At 48.6% G+C, this 16,551-nt stretch overlaps 1 protein-coding gene across 2 annotated transcripts in view; it reads right to left on the bottom strand.

The window, feature by feature from the left end:
* The window catches only part of LOC140187467 (leucine-rich repeat-containing protein 75A-like), a 52,175-nt gene that overhangs the window by 7,542 nt on the left and 28,082 nt on the right, over window positions 1-16,551 (bottom strand). For both annotated transcript variants that reach the window (XM_072242784.1, XM_072242785.1), the window contains exon 2: window positions 6,099-6,227. In XM_072242784.1, the coding sequence (XP_072098885.1) occupies window positions 6,099-6,227 (129 nt within the window). The remainder of the gene's footprint in view (window positions 1-6,098; window positions 6,228-16,551) is intronic.

Below are 16,551 nucleotides of genomic sequence, written 5' to 3'. Positions count from 1 at the left end.
GATGTTATTACACTAGAAACGGTGCAGAAACCGTTTTGAGGATGTTGAGGGACTGTGTTAAAGAGGGAAGTTGTGGGTAGTGTAGCGATGAGCACAGACACTCACAGCAGCAGCAACCCAGCTTCCAATTCCCGTCAGTCTATAAGGAGTTGGTACGTTCTCCCTGTGACCACGTGGGTTTCCCCCAGGTGCTCCTGTTTCTTCCCACAGTCCACAGACAGATGGTTAACGGGTCATTTGGGTGCAATTGGGCAGCGTGGGCCCAGCAGAGCCTGTTACCGTACTGTATCTCTGAACAAACACATCTGTCCCAGCTTGCACCTCCTATTGACTGCATTCACTCTGTATTCCCTCCTCGTGTGCCCACCCAGGTCCCTCGCTTCATTCCAAACCCTCTCAAAGCTTCCACATCCTCCACAGAATCGTCAGTGTAAATCTACGTCGATGCAAACCATTGGTCTACACAGGTTGAGAGGGTGGTTAAGATGGCGTACGGAATGTTTGCCCTTGATCAGTCGAGGCACTGAGTTCAAAAGTCAGGAAGTTATTTTGCAGTTTTGTCAACTCCAGTTAGGCTGCATCTGGAGTATTGTGTACAGTTCTGGTTACCCACTATAGGAAGGATGTCGAGGCTTTGGAGAGGGTGCAGAAGAGGTTCACCAGGATGCTGCCCGGATTAGAGGGCACATGCTGTAACGAGCGGTTGGACAAACTTGGGTTGTTTTCTCTGGAGTGACGGAGGCTGAGGGGAGATCTGATTGAGGTTTACAAGATTATGAGAGGCACAGATAGGACAGACAAAAACTAAGATGTTCCATGAGTTGAAATGTCTAATACCAGAGGACATGCATTTAAGGTGAGAGGGGGTCATTTCAAAGGAGATGGGAGGGGCAAGATTGTTTTTAACAACACGGAGGGTGGCGAGGGCCTGGGGTGGTGGTAGACGCAGATACATTAGGGACTTCTAACAGACGTTTAGATTGGCGCATGACTGTGAGGAAAATGGAAGGATATGGGTATTGTGAATGCAGAAGGGATTAGTTCAGTCACTTGATTACTAATATAATTGGTTCAGCACAACATTGTGGGCCAAAGGGCCTGTTTCTGTGTTGAATTGTTCTCTGTTGTAAACAACTCACTCTGAGGGTGGAGGTGGGGTGGGGAAGAGGTGCCCTGCTTCATTACTGGGGCAGTCGGACTGCAGTACAACTGTCCCCCCCCCCCCCCAGCCTCCAGCCACAGGCCCCTACCCCTACCCCACCCCCCGATTCTGTTCCGTGAGTCCAGATGCCCGAACCCGGCAGTGCTGGGCTCTCACCGTCCCGAGGTACAACCCCTCACGTGCACCAACTGAACACGGCAGTGTAACAATTAGTGTGACAGTGCCCGAAATTGGGCCCCGAGTCCTGCTGTATCTGTCGGGAGTTTGAACGCAGTCCCCGTGATGGCTTGGGTTTCCTCCCACACGCTGAAGACAGGCCGGTGTTGTGCTGTGTTGGCAGTGGACTCCTGCGGGCTGCCCAACGCAGTCCTCGGACAGTGCTGGTCACTGACCATACGTTTCGATGTACAGTGCTCATCTTTGGAGAGTTCCTGTCAATAGTGAACACCACACCTCCTCCTCACTGGCAGCCAAGTCTCCTCTGTGCCACTGGGGGCTAAACACAGACTGATGAAATCCAACAACCCTTGAACTCCGGATGTCCCAGCCCTTCCCCAAGGGGTCCTGGCAGCGTGCACACACACACTACAGCACGCCCTCATTCACACCAACTGCGAGCTCTGAGCTCACAGTAATTCTGTGCAGTCTCACAGACCAATCTGTAGAGAAACAGCGCCAATCTGCAACACCAATTTCCATTCATACCATAAGCCTCATGCTAGCTCCCTTAACCTTGATCAAAAATATCCAACCCATAGCTACAAACATTTATCATCCGTGCAAGGTCTGAATTTCAGCCCCAGTTCCCTATAGTGCAGGTGTACTTGGTGCAGGAAAGCAGCCTTCATCAGAGACTCCCACCACCCAGGCCATGCTCCCTTCTCACTGCTGCCATCAGGAAAATGGTACGAGAGCCTCAGGACCCACACCACCCGGTTCAGGAACAGTTACTACCTCTTAACTATCAGGCTCCTGAACAGAGCGGTTAACTTCACTCACCCTATCTGTTCCCACAACCAATGGACTCATTATTTGTTTTTTATTATTATTATTATTATTATTTTCCTTTTTTCTTTTGCATTCTGGTTTTTGTCCATCCTGTTGTTGTGGTCTTTCATTGATCCTACTATGGTAATTGATTAATTGAGTATTCCTGCAAGAAAATGAACCTCAAGGTGATATGGTGACATATATGTTCTTTGAACTTCTGAACCTGGAGTTTAATGTGGATCAAAAGGCAGATTATCCTCCAAATATTTCAATAAATAGCTGACAATGCCACCTGATAACTGAACCTTGCGAAGCCATGGATTCGACCTCAGAGCATTGAGACCAAAGCTGTGCGAGAGATGAGGTCAGATCTCACTAGAGCCAAGTTTAACGGATTTCTGACAGAAGTTGAAGAGATTATTTAGGGACCTCAACTAAACGAGGGGAAAATAATGCAACTTTAAAAGGGGTGCATTATTGAAGCAACAAGTGATTTTTCCCATGTCGAGACACTGCTACAGCTTTAGAATCAGCACACAGGAGGGAGACAGAAAATCCAGTTGAATGGTGCTACAACAAAATCTCACTCAAAGTCGGCAAAAACAAAGAGCTGATTATTGATTGCAGGAGGAAGAAACTGGGGGGCCTTTAAGCCAGTCCTCATTAGAGGATGGGAGATGGGGAGAGTCAGTGTCTTTAAATTTATTGGAGTTAACATATCTGAGATCTGTCCTGGCACCAGCCGTAAGAGCTATCACAGAGAGAGTACGACACACTTCTGCTTTCTTGAGGTTTGTGCAGATTCAGCACGTCACCGAAAACTGTGACAAACTCCTATAGATGCACAGTGGAGTGTCTCCTGACTGGTTGCATCACAGCCTGGTATGGAAACACCAAAGCCCAGGAACGGAACAGGCTGCAGAAAGTAGTGGATACAGCCCAGTCCGTCACTGGCAAAGCTCTCCCCACCACTGAGCACGTCTACATGGAGTACTGATGCAAGAAGGCAGCCTCCATGGGCAAGGATTCCTATTTCAAAGAACCTCAGCTAATTCAGGAGCAAAACTATAACCCACTAAATTCCTGCTGAAAGTTAAATAAGGAAGCAGCACACTCAAAATGCTGGAGGAGCTCAGCAGGCCAGGCAGCATCATTGGAAAAGAGGAAACAGTCGATGTTTCAGGTCGAGACCCTTCATCAGGACTTGAGGAGAGACGACATGGATTGGAAAGGTGCAGAGAGCTTCGGTCCAAATGCAGGTAAATGCCACTCGCTCCCTGTGCTACAGTCACAGACAGCATGGACCAGTTGTGCTGAAGGGCCTGAGATCATGCTGAACGACTGTCCTCAGTCCAGGGAATCTTCCTACTCTCTGGGACAACGGAATGGTCCCAACAGGAATCTCCAATGGTGGCCCAGGGCAGGGAGAGCCTTTAGTCTAGTCCAGTCCAGTCCAGTGTCAGGGCAGGATTACAAAGTGTGGGGCTCAGTGGAACAGGATCAGTCCTGGGGTGTCCAGTGACAGGGATGTGCCAGAAACTGCTGGAGGGGTCTGAGGCAGACAGGGGTCCCGGCAGACAGCCGGGAACCTGCAGCACTGCTCCCAGACAGCTGTCAGCCGCATTATTGCTGGTACCAGCTGGCCTCTCGCTCCCTGGGCACAGGGAGCGGCTCAGAATGCACTCATCCCAGATTACTCACACAGCCAGGGATGGGGCCAGAGCAAGGTCACACACCAGCCGACAGTTCAGGGCACAGCCCTGGCCTTAAGTTGTCTGACTTAACAGGCGACTGCGTGTCTCTGTCCCTGGGCATGTCTGCAATCCCTGTATTGTACTGCAGGAGGCGCTGTGTGCACACCACACATCCCTGGACATACACCCCTGAACGTACACCCCTGAACGTGTGGTGCTTTCCTATTAGTTTCTATTTAACCTCACGTCCTTCTACCCCAATCCCCCCACCCCTCCGACTTCCCCGCATTCCCTGGTTCAGTCCCTGGCAGCTGAGGGACTCGAAGGTAGTACTTTCCCATCAGAGCCCTCACATGCAGACCTGACCCAGCCAACTTCCACCTGCACCCCTGACCCCTGACAGGTCAAAGCCCACCCACCGCCACTCGGGAGCAGAGGCAGTGGTAAAACCACCCAGGCACAGCACTGACTGGATGCCAGAAAACTCCCTGCTTGCTTTCTGAATGGCGAACACATCATTTTATGGGAGAGGGCCATTCAGCCTCTCGAAGGCCTGTTAGCCAGGGCAGGGGATGGTTTTCCGCCTCGAGATGTTCCAGCATTCAGTCTGCCCAGCTCAGAGACGTCCCACGTCCTGGCCCGCATTCCCGAGGCCAGATACCCCATCGGGGGCAGGGCACGGCTGGCTGACGTAGGAGGAAGGGTCCAGTCAATGGCCTAGCTTCAACACCGACGTCATAGCCCCAACCAAACCAATATACTGAAAACTCAATTTCCCCCCTCTGTGCAACCAACTTCTCAACTCGAAATGCAAGGTGAGGAGTATTGGGTTAACAGAGACAAGTGATTTCAGAAATGCTGGAAGCCTTCAGCCACACACACACACACACACACACACACACACACACATACATACACACACACACACACACACAGTTCAGCAGGTCAGGCAGCATCTATGGAGGGGAATAAGCAGTCAAAGTTTCAGGCCGAGACCTTTCACCGGGACTGGAAAGGAAGGATACCTTTCCCTTCCAACTCACTCAGTCCTGATGAAGGAATGGTCTCAGATGGTTTTCTTTCCCTCCATATTTTTTTTAAACAAAAATGCACTCAACAGCGAAATCCTATATAATAATCAGGGCTTGATAACTTGATTAGCTTCATATTAAAATATAATTTTTACTATCTACAATCACTGCAGCCCAAGGACCTCACCTTTCCCAGATGTCCCCCTCTGTTCCCATCGATACCGCCTGCTCCTTCTCCACAGATGCTGCCTGACCTGCTGAGTTCCTGCAGTGTTGTCTGTGCGTTGCCACCGGGTTAATGCTTTCTCTGAAGGACTGTGGCACTTGTCTCAACAACTGCACCGAACCAAGGCCAGCAGACAGGGATTCAGGCTCGCCAGCAGCACGCATCCTGGGAAGCTGAGAGTGTGCCAACTCTGTCGTGTCAGGGACAGGGATTCAGGCTCGCCAGCAGCACACATCCCTGGGAAGCTGGGAGTGTGCCAACTCTGTCTTGTCGGGGTATCAGGGTGTCAGCGACACGGGTTCGATCATGCTGCTGCCTGTAAGGAGTTTGTACGTGCTCCCTGTGACTGCGTGGGTTTCCTCCGGGTGCTCCGGTTTCCTCCCACGTTCCAAAGTCGTACACGCCAGTGTCAGTAAGCTGTGGACGTTAAGTTGGCGCCGGGAACGTGGTGACCTTGCAGGCTGCCCCCAGCACAACATAAATGGTATAGCATCATACAGGCCCTTCGGCCCACAATGCTGTGTCAATCTTTTAACCCACTCCAAGATCAATCTCACCCTTCCCTCCTCATAGGCTCCATTTTTCTAATATCACAGTCTCTTAAATCTCCCCATTGCCTCTCCCACCACCCCTGGCAGGGCATTCCACACACCCACCACTCTGTAAAACACCCACCTCTGACATCCCCCCGACACTTCCCACCAAATTATGCCCCTTGGTATTACCCATTTCCATCCCAGGAAAAGCTCTCTGGCTGCCCACTCGATCTTTAGATGAAGGGTTTCAGCCTGAAACGTCAGCTGTTGGCTCCTCTCCACAGAGGCTGCCTGACCTGCTGAGTTCCTCCAGTATTTTGTGAGAGTTGCTTTGGATTTCAAGCATCTGCAGAACCTCCTGTGTTTTTGATCTCTGTCTTACCCGAGACCCCTAGCTAGTCACCTCTCAGTTTCCCTCTCTCGGAAGAATCAGTACATGGCTCAACGTCGGTTCCTTACCGGTTTGGGGCAGTGGATATAACGGGCCAGACTGATGATCAGCTCGTGCGTGATGGGATCCACCAGGTTTCGGAAGCTGGCGTATCGGCACAGGACGCTGTCCAGCGAGGTCGACTCCATGCCCAGGTCCTGTGGCAGAAAAATCAGCAGCAAATCACAGACCTGGAACCTCGCAGGGAGACAGCAGTAGGCCACCTGGCCCATCAAACCTATCCCACCATGACTGATCTGTCTGAGACCCTCTGCCATGCATGGTAAGATCCCGAGGTTCACCCTCTTCAGTTCCCAGTACAGGAGTCCGTGGGAAAAGAGGGGTTCACTCTGTTCAGTTCCCAGTACGGGAGTCAGTGGGGAAAGAGGGGTTCACTCTGTTCAGTCCCAGTACGGGAGTTGGTGGGAAAAGGGGGAGAGGTTCACTCTGTTCAATCCCCAGTACGGGAGTCGGTGGGAAAAGGGGGATTCACTTTGTTCAGTCCCCAGTACAGGAGTCCGTGGGGAAAAAGGGAGAGGTTCACTCTGTTCAGTCCCCAGTAGGGGAGTCAGTGGGAAAAGACCCACACGTATCCCAGACTCTGGGACTGAAGGGCTCCCAAATTCTCTGTGGGATTTCTCACCTGGCCAAAATCAAACTTCTGGTCACGCTGGTGCTGCACTGCAACTTCCATTGAGCCTGTGGCTCAGACTTGGTTGGATTTTGGGTTTTGGGAGCAGCATGGGAAGCTCGGGGTCAGGTACAGGGGTAACGGGGCGTTAGAGGTCAATAAATGGAGTCAGGGGCAGGAGCCAGTAGTACCCCCTCCTCCTCAGGTTAATGTGTTCCCCTGAGTTGCGGGGTCAAAAGTCTGTGTGAGTTCAGAGGTTAAGGCTCAGAGGTCAAAGTCCCATAGTTGGCAAATTCTGGTGTCGATGCCCAGAGGTCAAAGCCCAAAGGTTGAAGATCAAAGTTGGTAAGTCTGGAGTTTGAAGCCCCTAGGTCTGCATGTCCAAAGGTCAAAGGTCTGCAAGTCCAGGCCAGTGATTGGAGGTTGGAGGCCTGATGTCTACGAGTCTGGGGCCAAGAACCAGTGACTGGAGGCCTGGCTGTGTGGCTGTGTGGGTGTGTGGGTGAGTGAGTGAGTGAGTGAGTGAGCGAAAAAGCGTTTGTTGTTTTACCTTTTTTTGTTGCTTGTTTAAGATTTAAGATTGTTTAATGTCACTTCCAGTACAGGAGTGTAAATGAGAACTAAATAATGTTACTCTGGATCTGATGCAGCACAAAAATAAACAACAAGATAAAGACAAGAAAAATAATTTTTAAAACAAAGTAATTTAAATACTTAAGATAACTTGCATAGATTGATTGTATGTCTATAAATTGATGCTAGGGAAAGGAGTGTCTGACAGGAAATGTTTTAGACCATACGTTATACGAGCAGAATTAGGCCATTTGGCCCTTCGAGTCTGCTCCACCATTTCATCATGGCTGATCCAATTTTCCTCTCAGCCCCACCCTCCTGCCTTCTGCCTGTATCGCTTCATGCCCTGATTTATCCAGAATCTATCAATCTCCGCCTTAAATATAAAGACTTGGCCCTCATAGCCGCCTGTAGCAAAAAAAACTGCACAGATTCGCCACTGAAAGGGTGGCGTTGATAAATCTTACTGTACTTTTCCCAAGGGGTTAGAGTCTTCTTACCGTCTCCCCACCCACCCAGGCACCCACATCCAGGGCATTGCATGCTGTCCACTCCCCTGTAGATCAAAAACTATGTCCGCAGTCCACACCGCCTCAACTCATGGAACAACCCCCCTCCCCCTATTCTCCGCCTTTGTCACATTCAGTCTCAGCCCCGTTTGTTCTTAAGGGGATTTTTCAGACCCCAAGCCCAAGCGCGAGCTTGCTGCCGAAGCCCCCGAGCCTTCACCCTCCCGGGGTCCTGCACACTGCGACAACCAGTGGCAAGGCTGCACCTCACAATCAAAATCTGGTTTCATGTCACGGACACGTCGCCAAATGTGTTGTTTGGTGGCAGCAGTACACAGATAAACCATTATCAATGTAAACTAAATTTTATTATAAAACAATTACAATAAGAGATACATACACAACAGTGTAAAAGTCTTTATTTACATCATATATTTAAAATATATCATCTCTATAGAGAGATAAGGTGCCTAAGACTTTTGCACAGTACTGAGGTAATTTTATGTATTGCACTGTACCGCTGATGCAAAAAAAAAACCTAATTTCATGACATGTGTGAGTGATGATAAACCTGATTCTGATCTGGGTCTCTATTGTGGACCGAGGGTGGGAAGGGGACAGGGAGAGGGGAATCATAGTTGGGAAAAGGGGAATGTGGGGGAGGAGAGGGAGCAGGAAGCACCAGAGAGGCGTTCTGTAATGATCAATAAACCAGTTGTTTGGAATCAAACGACCTTGCAGTGTGAGGGGTGGAAGGACCCAGCTGAGCGCCCGCTGTGATGTCCAGGCCCATCAGACCTGATGGAAAAGAATAGCGTCCTCCGGTCCCCAATCAACACGCACAAAATACTGGAGGGACTCAGCAGGTCGGGCAGGGGAAGAAACAGTCAATGTTTCAGGCTGAGATCCCTCATCGGGACTTGAAGCCAGAATAAGGTGGGTGATGGGGCGATGGGGTACAGGGTCAGAGTACAGGCTGATAAGTGATAGATGAGACCAGGTGTGGAGGATGAAGTGAAAAGCTGGAAGGTGATTGGTGGAAGAGATGAAGGACTGAAGAAGGAGGAATCCGATAGGAGAAGAGCGTGGACCTTGGGAGGAAGGGAAGGAGGAAGGGAAACAGAGGGAGGTGACGGGCAAGTGAGGAGGAGAGAGGGATTCAGAATGGGAAATGGAAAAGAGAGAGTGGGAAGGTGGGAGAAATACCGGAAGTTAGAGAAATTAACGTGCGTGCCGTTAGGCTTAAGGCTACCCAGATGGAATACGAGGTGTGGTCTCATCATGGAGGTCGAGGTGGCCATGGAATAACACGTCGGAAGAATGAAAATGAGTGGCGTCTGCCTGTCATGACAGACGGAACAGAGGGGCACTGAGAAGCTGAGCTCTAATCGGCCGAGTTCCCACGTCAGGTCTCAAGGGAATGCACAAAAGATTCCACGACAAACACCCGCCACGTGCTGTCTGAGAGCAGCACATCCAGTGGGGCTGGAGATCGGAGAGCTTGTTTCAAGGAGTCATCGGGAGTGGGTTAATTGTCAGGGAGCAGAGAGGTGTCAAATTGATGATTTTTTAGGCCACGCCCTTCAGTGGCTTGAGAGAATAGATTCAGAAAGATACAACCATCCCTCATTCAATGGTGAAACATTTGCAGGCAAACCCAGATCTTTTCGCTGACCCTCAGTGGCCTCTTTACCCGGTACCCCTGTACACCCGCTCGGTAATGCAAACATTTGAACTGCCAATCACATGGCAGTAGCTCAATACGCGAGATCCAGAGAGCGCGGCAGAACAGCCTTCCTGCCCATCGGATCTCAGCCGCTCAGCTCGCCCAGGACAGGGCTCACCAGGGTATGTGACCCGTCACCTGCCTGTCGAAGCAGAGTACACGTGACAAATAAAGCTAATCTTTCATCTTTTCACTGAAAATGTCCAGCTTTTATTTCCACCTTCCTCTCCTTTTCTCTTTCCTTCTCTCACCCTCCCTCCTCAGTGATTTGATTTGATGCAAACAACAAATATGCTTCCCTGTACATATGATTATACAAACTAATATCTCTTCTCACGTCACCTTTCAACAGCTGGGGAGAGATATCACAGGCAGTTTCAACAAAACATCAAAAAGCTAGGCAAGGAAGAGGAAAGAGGCACTAAGGAACGTCCTGGGTCAGAGGTAGAAAGCGGGAAACTAGAGAGAAAGCTCACAGAAGCAGGAGCTGCGTTCCCGCTCAGGTCCAAAGTGGAGCTTGGAAAACTGTCTCCACAAGAAAAGCATCATCTAGCACAGCAGTCATGGTGGGACTGGCCTGAGTCAGAGTGGTCAGGCCTTGGCTCGACAGACTTTGGCAAGAACATGAGAATGCAAGGCAAAGAGGCAAGTTTATTTCTTAATTTCTTATTTAACTCTGACTCGACTGGTGGCGTAGTGGCATCAGTGTCGGACTTCGGGACGAAAGGTCGCGGGTTCGAATCCAGCCGGCTCCCCTGCACGCTTTCCACCCGTGCTGGGTTACCGGCTGCTGATCTCTTTGGAAACTCACCCGGCAGAAGGCAATGGCAAACCACCGCTGTAACTTGCCTCGTACGCGGTTCCCCACTACGTCAGAGAGGCGTGGAGGGAAATCGTCCGCCGACCGGAGAAACTCTGGATGTGACGTACCTTTCCTTTCCTTCCTTATTTTTAAACTCCAGAGAGAATCGGGGGGATGTCTACAGAGCCAGTGTTCTATTCCGGGTGTCAGATGTGGGATTTCCAGGAAATTCCCAGCCTTCCCGATGGCCACATCTGCACCGGGTACATCGAAGTGCAGTTCCTTAGAGACCATGTTAGGGAACTAGAGCTGCAGCTCGATGACCTCCAGCTCGTCAGGGAAAGTGAGACAGTGGTAGACAGGAGCTACAGGGAGGTAGTCACCCCAAGGCTACAGAAGACAGATAAATGGATGATTGTCAGAAGGAAGGGAGAACGTGAACGTCAGATAGTGGAGAGCACCTGTATGGTTGCTGCCCTCAACAATAAGTACTTCATTTTGAGTACTGTCGGTGGGGCGACCTACCTGGGGAAACAACAGTGACCGTGCCTCTGGCACTGAGTCTGGCCCTGTAGCTCAGAAGGGTAGGGAAATGAACAGGATCACAGCAGAAATAGGGTCTCTATAGTTAGAGGGACAGATAGGCAATTCTGTGGATGCAAAAAGGAAACACAGATGGTAGTTTGCCTCCCAGGTGCCAGGGTCCACGCCATTTCTGAACACGTCCACAATATCCTGAAAAGGGAGGGTGAGCAGCCAGAGCTCGTGGTACACATTGGTACCAACCACATAGGCTAGAAAAAGGGAGGAGGTCCTGAAAACAGAATACAGGGAGTTGGGAAGGAAGCTGAGAAGCAGGACCTCAAGGGTAGTAATCACCGGATTGCTGCCTGTGCCACGCAACAGTGAGGATAAGAATAGAATGAGGTGGTGGATAAATGCATGGCTGAAGAATTGGAACGGGGGCAGGGATTCAGATTTCTGGATAATTGGGTCCTCTTCTAGGGCAGGTATGACCTGTACAAAAGGGATGAGTTGTATTGAATCCGAGGGGGACCAATATTCTTGGAGGAGGTTTTACAAGATCTGTTGGGAGTGGTTTAAACTAATATCAGGGGGATGGGAACCAGTGTGGTAGAGCTGAGGATGAGCCAGCAGGTTTACAAGTCGATGAGGGGTGTAACATGAATGTAAGGAAGGACAAGCCAATGACTGGGTACAAATGCAGACAGAGCAAAGAGTTAAATTGTATCACAGAAGCAAAATTCAAAAAGGTGTACAATGCAGGACTGAAGGTGCTGTATTTAAATAACACGTGGCGTTTGGAATAAGGTGGATGAACTCGTGGCGCAATTAGAGATTGGTCGGTAGGACGGTGCGGGCACCATTGAGCCGTGGCTGAAAGACCATAGTTGGGAGCTTAACGTCAAAGGATGTACTTTGTATCGAAAGCACAGGCGGGAAGGCAGAGGCGGTGATGTGGTTCAGTTGGTAAGAGATGGAATTGCATCTTCAGAAAGAAGTGACATAGGTTCAGGGAATGATGAATCTTTGTGGAGGGAGCACAGAAACGGCAAGGGTAAAAACCATTATGGGAATCATATATCAGCCTCCAAATAGTAGCCAAGATGTGGGGTTGAGGTTGCAAAGGGAGCTGGAAAAGGCATGTAATAAGGGTAATGACACAATTGTAATGGGGGACTTCAATATGCAAGGGGATTGGGAATATCAGGTTGGTGTCAGAATGTGAGAGGGGGAAATTGTTCAATGCCAATGAAATGGACTTTTAGAGCAGCTTGTGTTTGAGCCAGTTCGGGGACAGGCCATCTTAGATTGGATGCTGTGTAATAATCCAGATTTTATGAGGGAGCTTAAGATAAAGGAACCCTTAGGAGACAGAGATCATAATATGATTGAATTCATACTGCAATTTGAGAGGGAGAAGCATAAGTCACAAGTATCAGTATCACAATGGAATAAAGGAAATTACAGTACAGAGGCTTGACAGGAGTTTGCCCAGGTGGATTGGAGGGGGATGCTGGTGGGGATGACGGCAGAACAGAGGTGACTGAAGTCTCTAGGAATAGTTCACAAGGCGCAGGATAGGTATGTCACACAGAAGTTGTTCTCAAATGGCAGGGGTAGGCACCTGTGGCTGAGAAGGGAAGTTAAGGACTCTGTAAAGGCAAGGAAAAGGCATATAAGGTAGCAAATGTGAGTGGGATGTTGTATGATTAGGAAGCTTTTAAAATCCCACAAAAGGCAACTAAAAAAGCCAATAAAAAAGGAAAAGATTAAATATGAGGGCAAACTAGTCAATAATATAAAGCAAGATACTAAAAGTTTTCTTCAGTTATATAAAGAGTAAAAGGGAGGTGAGAGTTGACATTGGACCACCGGAAAATGATGCTAGTGAGGTAGTAATGGCGGATGAACTGAACAGGTACTCCTGAGATAGTGTTTCATGTAGATGTGCTCAATGGTGGGGAGTTCTCTACCCAGGTACATAAGGTGGATGTGGAGAGGATGCTTCCTCTGGTGGGGGTATCCAGAACTAGAGGGCACAGCCTCAAAATTGAGGGGTGACCTTTTAGAACAGAACCATAGAACACTACAGCACAGAAAACAGGCCATTTGGCCCTTTTAGTCTGTGCCGAAACTATTCCGCTAGTCCCATTGACCTGCACCCAGTCCATAACCCTCCAGACTTCTCCCATCCATGTATCTATCCAATTTATTCTTAAGAGTGAGCCCACATTTACCATGTCAGATGGCAGCTCGTTCTACACTCCCACCACTCTCTGAGTGAAGTTCCCCCTAATGTTCCCCCTAAACCTTTTCCCTTTCACCCTAAAGCCATGTCCTCTTGTATTTATCTCTCTTAATCTAAGTGGAAAGAGCCTATTCACATTTACTCTGTCTATACCCCTCATAATTTTGTAAACCTCTATCAAATCTCCCCTCATTCTTCTACACTCCAAGGAATAAAATCCTAACCTGTTCAATCTTTCCCTGTAACTCAACTCCTGAAGACCCGGCAACATCCCAGTAAATCTCTGCACTCTTTCAATCTTACTGATATCCTTCCTATAATTAGGTAAGGAGGAATTTTTTTTAGTCAGAGAGTTGCAAATTTGTGGAATGCTCTGCCACAGACAGATGAGAAAGCCAAGACTGTGAGTATATTTAAAGCAAAAATTAATAGTTTCCTGACAAATCAGGGTATCAAGAAATATGGCAAGACGACGGGTGTATGGGGTTGAATGGGATCTGGGATCAGACATGATGGAATGACAGAGCAGATTCGATGGGCTGAATGGCCTATTCTGCTATGTCTTATGGTCTAACTACAGACTTGTCAACCTGAGATCTGTCATCACAAAATGTTGTAGCTGTTCTTAAAAGCATTTAATGGGCACTTTGAAAGTGGGAAAAGGATTGGTCAATGTCAGTGTGAATTCAAGGGAAATTATTTCTTCAGGTTTGGGGCAGTAGACAGACAAGTTCAGAAATCAGAATCAGATTTAATATCCCCGGCATATCTTGTGAAATACTTTGTTTTGTGAGAGCAATACATTGAGTTCCACATCACAACAAGAAATATTTAAATCAAACAAGTCATGCAAAGAGCGAGTGAGATAGTGTTCATGGGTTCATTGTCCATCCGGAGATCGGATGGCGGAGGGGAAGAAGCTGTTCCTAAATCATTGAGTGTGTGTCCTCAGCCTCCTGTACCTCCTCCCTGATGGTAGCAATGAGAAGAGGGCATGTCCTCGGTGGTGGGGGTCCCTGATGATGGATGCTGCTTTCCTGAGACAGTGTTTCATGTAGATGTGCTCAATGGTGGGGAGTTCTCTACCCATGATAGACTGGGTTGTATCCACCACTTTTTGTAGGATTTTGTCATTCAAGGACTTTGGTGTTTCCATACCAGGTCGTGTTGCAGGCAGTCAATATTCTCTCCACCACACATCTACAGAAATTAGGGAAGTTTCAGATGACATGCTGAATCTTCACAAACTGTGAAACATAGAAAATAGGTGCAGGAGTAGGCCATTCAGCCCTTCCAGCCTGCTCCACCATTCAGTATGATCATGGCTGATCATCCAACTCAGAACCCTGTACCAGCCTTCCCTCCATACCCCCTGATCCCTTGAGCCACAAGGGCCATATCTAACTCCCTCTTAAATATAGCCAATGAACTGGCCTCAACTGTTTCCTGTGGCAGAGAATTCCACAGATTCACCACTCTCTGTGTGAAGAAGTTTTTCCTAATCTCGGTCCTAAAAGGCTTCCCCTTTATCCTCAAACTGTGACCCCTCGTTCTGGACTTCCCCAACATCGGGAACAATCTTCCTGCATCTAGCCTGTCCAATCCCTTTAGGATTTTATACATTTTAATCAGATCCCCCCTCAATCTTCTAAATTCCAATGAGTATAAGCCTAGTTCATCCAGTCTTTCATCATATGAAAGTCCTGCCATCCCAGGAATCAATCTGGTGAACCTTTTTTGTACTCGCTCTATGGCAAGGATGTCTTTCCTCAGATTAGGGGACCAAAACTGCACACAATACTCCAGGTGTGGTCTCACCAAGGCCTTGTACAACTGCAGTAGTACCTCCCTGCTCCTGTACTCGAATCCTCTCGCTATAAATGCCAGCATACCATTCGCCTTTTTCACCACCTGCTGTACCTGCATGCCCACTTTCAATGACTGGTGTATAATGACACCCAGGTCTCGTTGCACCTCCCCTTTTCCTAATCGGCCACCATTCAGATAATAATCTGTTTTCCTGTTTTTGCCACCAAAGTGGATAACTTCACATTTATCCACATTAAATTGCATCTGCCATGAATTTGCCCACTCACCCAACCTATCCAAGTCACCCTGCATCCTCTTAGCATCCTCCTCACAGCTAACACTGTTATCCAGCTTCATGTCATCCGCAAACTTGGAGATGCTGCATTTAATTCCCTCATCTAAGTCATTAATATATATTGTAAACAACTGGGGTCCCAGCACTGAGCCTTGCGGTACCCCACTAGTCACTGCCTGCCATTCTGAAAAGGTCCCGTTTATTCCCACTCTTTGCTTCCTGTCTGCCAACCAATTCTCTATCCACATCAATACCTCACCCCCAATGAAGGAGAAGCGCTGCTGTTTTCTTCATAACGGCACTCGTGTCGGACCCAAGACAGATCCTCTGAATAGATCACACCACAGACTTTAAAGTTGTTGACTCTGTCCCACCCCTGATCCCCCGACGAGGACTGGCTCACGGATCTCCGGTTTCATCCTCCTGAAGTCAGTAATCATCTCTTTGGTCCTGCTGACACTGAGTGATATGTTGTTGCTGTGCCACCCCTCAGGCAGATTTCCAATCTCCCCCTGTATGCTGATCCGTCACCACCTTCGATTCAGCCAGTGGCCGCGGTGTCATCAGCAAACTTAAATACGGCACTTGCGCTGTGCTTAGCCTCACAGTCATAGGTGTAAAGCGAGTAGAGCAGGGGCCAAGCACACAGCCCTGTGGTGCACCTGTGCTGATGGAGATTGTGGAGATGTAGCCAATCATCCGAACTGACCGTTGAGGAAATCGAAGATTCAGTTGCACAGGAAGGTATTGAGGCCCAGGTCTGGGAGCTCATTGATTAGTTTTGAGGGGATGATGGTATTGAATGCCGAGCTGTAGTCAATAAAGAGCATCCTGATGTACACATCTTTGCTGTGCAGATGTTCCAGGGTTGACTGCAGATGGCATCTGCTGTAACGGGAGGTAAATTGGAGCAAATCCAAGTCACTTTGCAGGCAGGAGTCGATACAGTTCATTATGAATCTCTCAAAACTCTTCATCACTGTGGGTGTCAGTGCTACTGGATGATAACTGAAGCTTGCTTGAAGCAGGTGGGTACCTCAGAGAACCAGAATGAGAGGTTAAAGGCATTGCAGAACGGAATGTTTCAGGGAGGGACTTGCTGTTGTGTTGTTGCTGTTTGCGTTTCATTTGGTTGTCTCCTGTGTTGTTCTGCCAAGCATTTTTTGGCATACTCTGTCAGTGCCAAAATATACCGTGACATGTACGGGCTGTCCCCAGCACAACTTTGTGCTGACTGTTAATACAAATAGTCATAGTCATACTTTATTGATCCGGGGGAAATTGGTTTTCATTACAGTTGCACCATAAATAATAAATAGTAATAGAACCATAAATAGTTAAATAGTAATATGTAAATTATGCCA

The sequence above is a fragment of the Mobula birostris genome, chromosome 25 (genome assembly GCF_030028105.1).
Source record: "Mobula birostris isolate sMobBir1 chromosome 25, sMobBir1.hap1, whole genome shotgun sequence".
Classification (NCBI taxonomy): domain Eukaryota; kingdom Metazoa; phylum Chordata; class Chondrichthyes; order Myliobatiformes; family Myliobatidae; genus Mobula; species Mobula birostris.
Note: the sequence above shows the minus strand (reverse complement) of the source record. Positions and strands in the feature narration are given on the sequence as shown.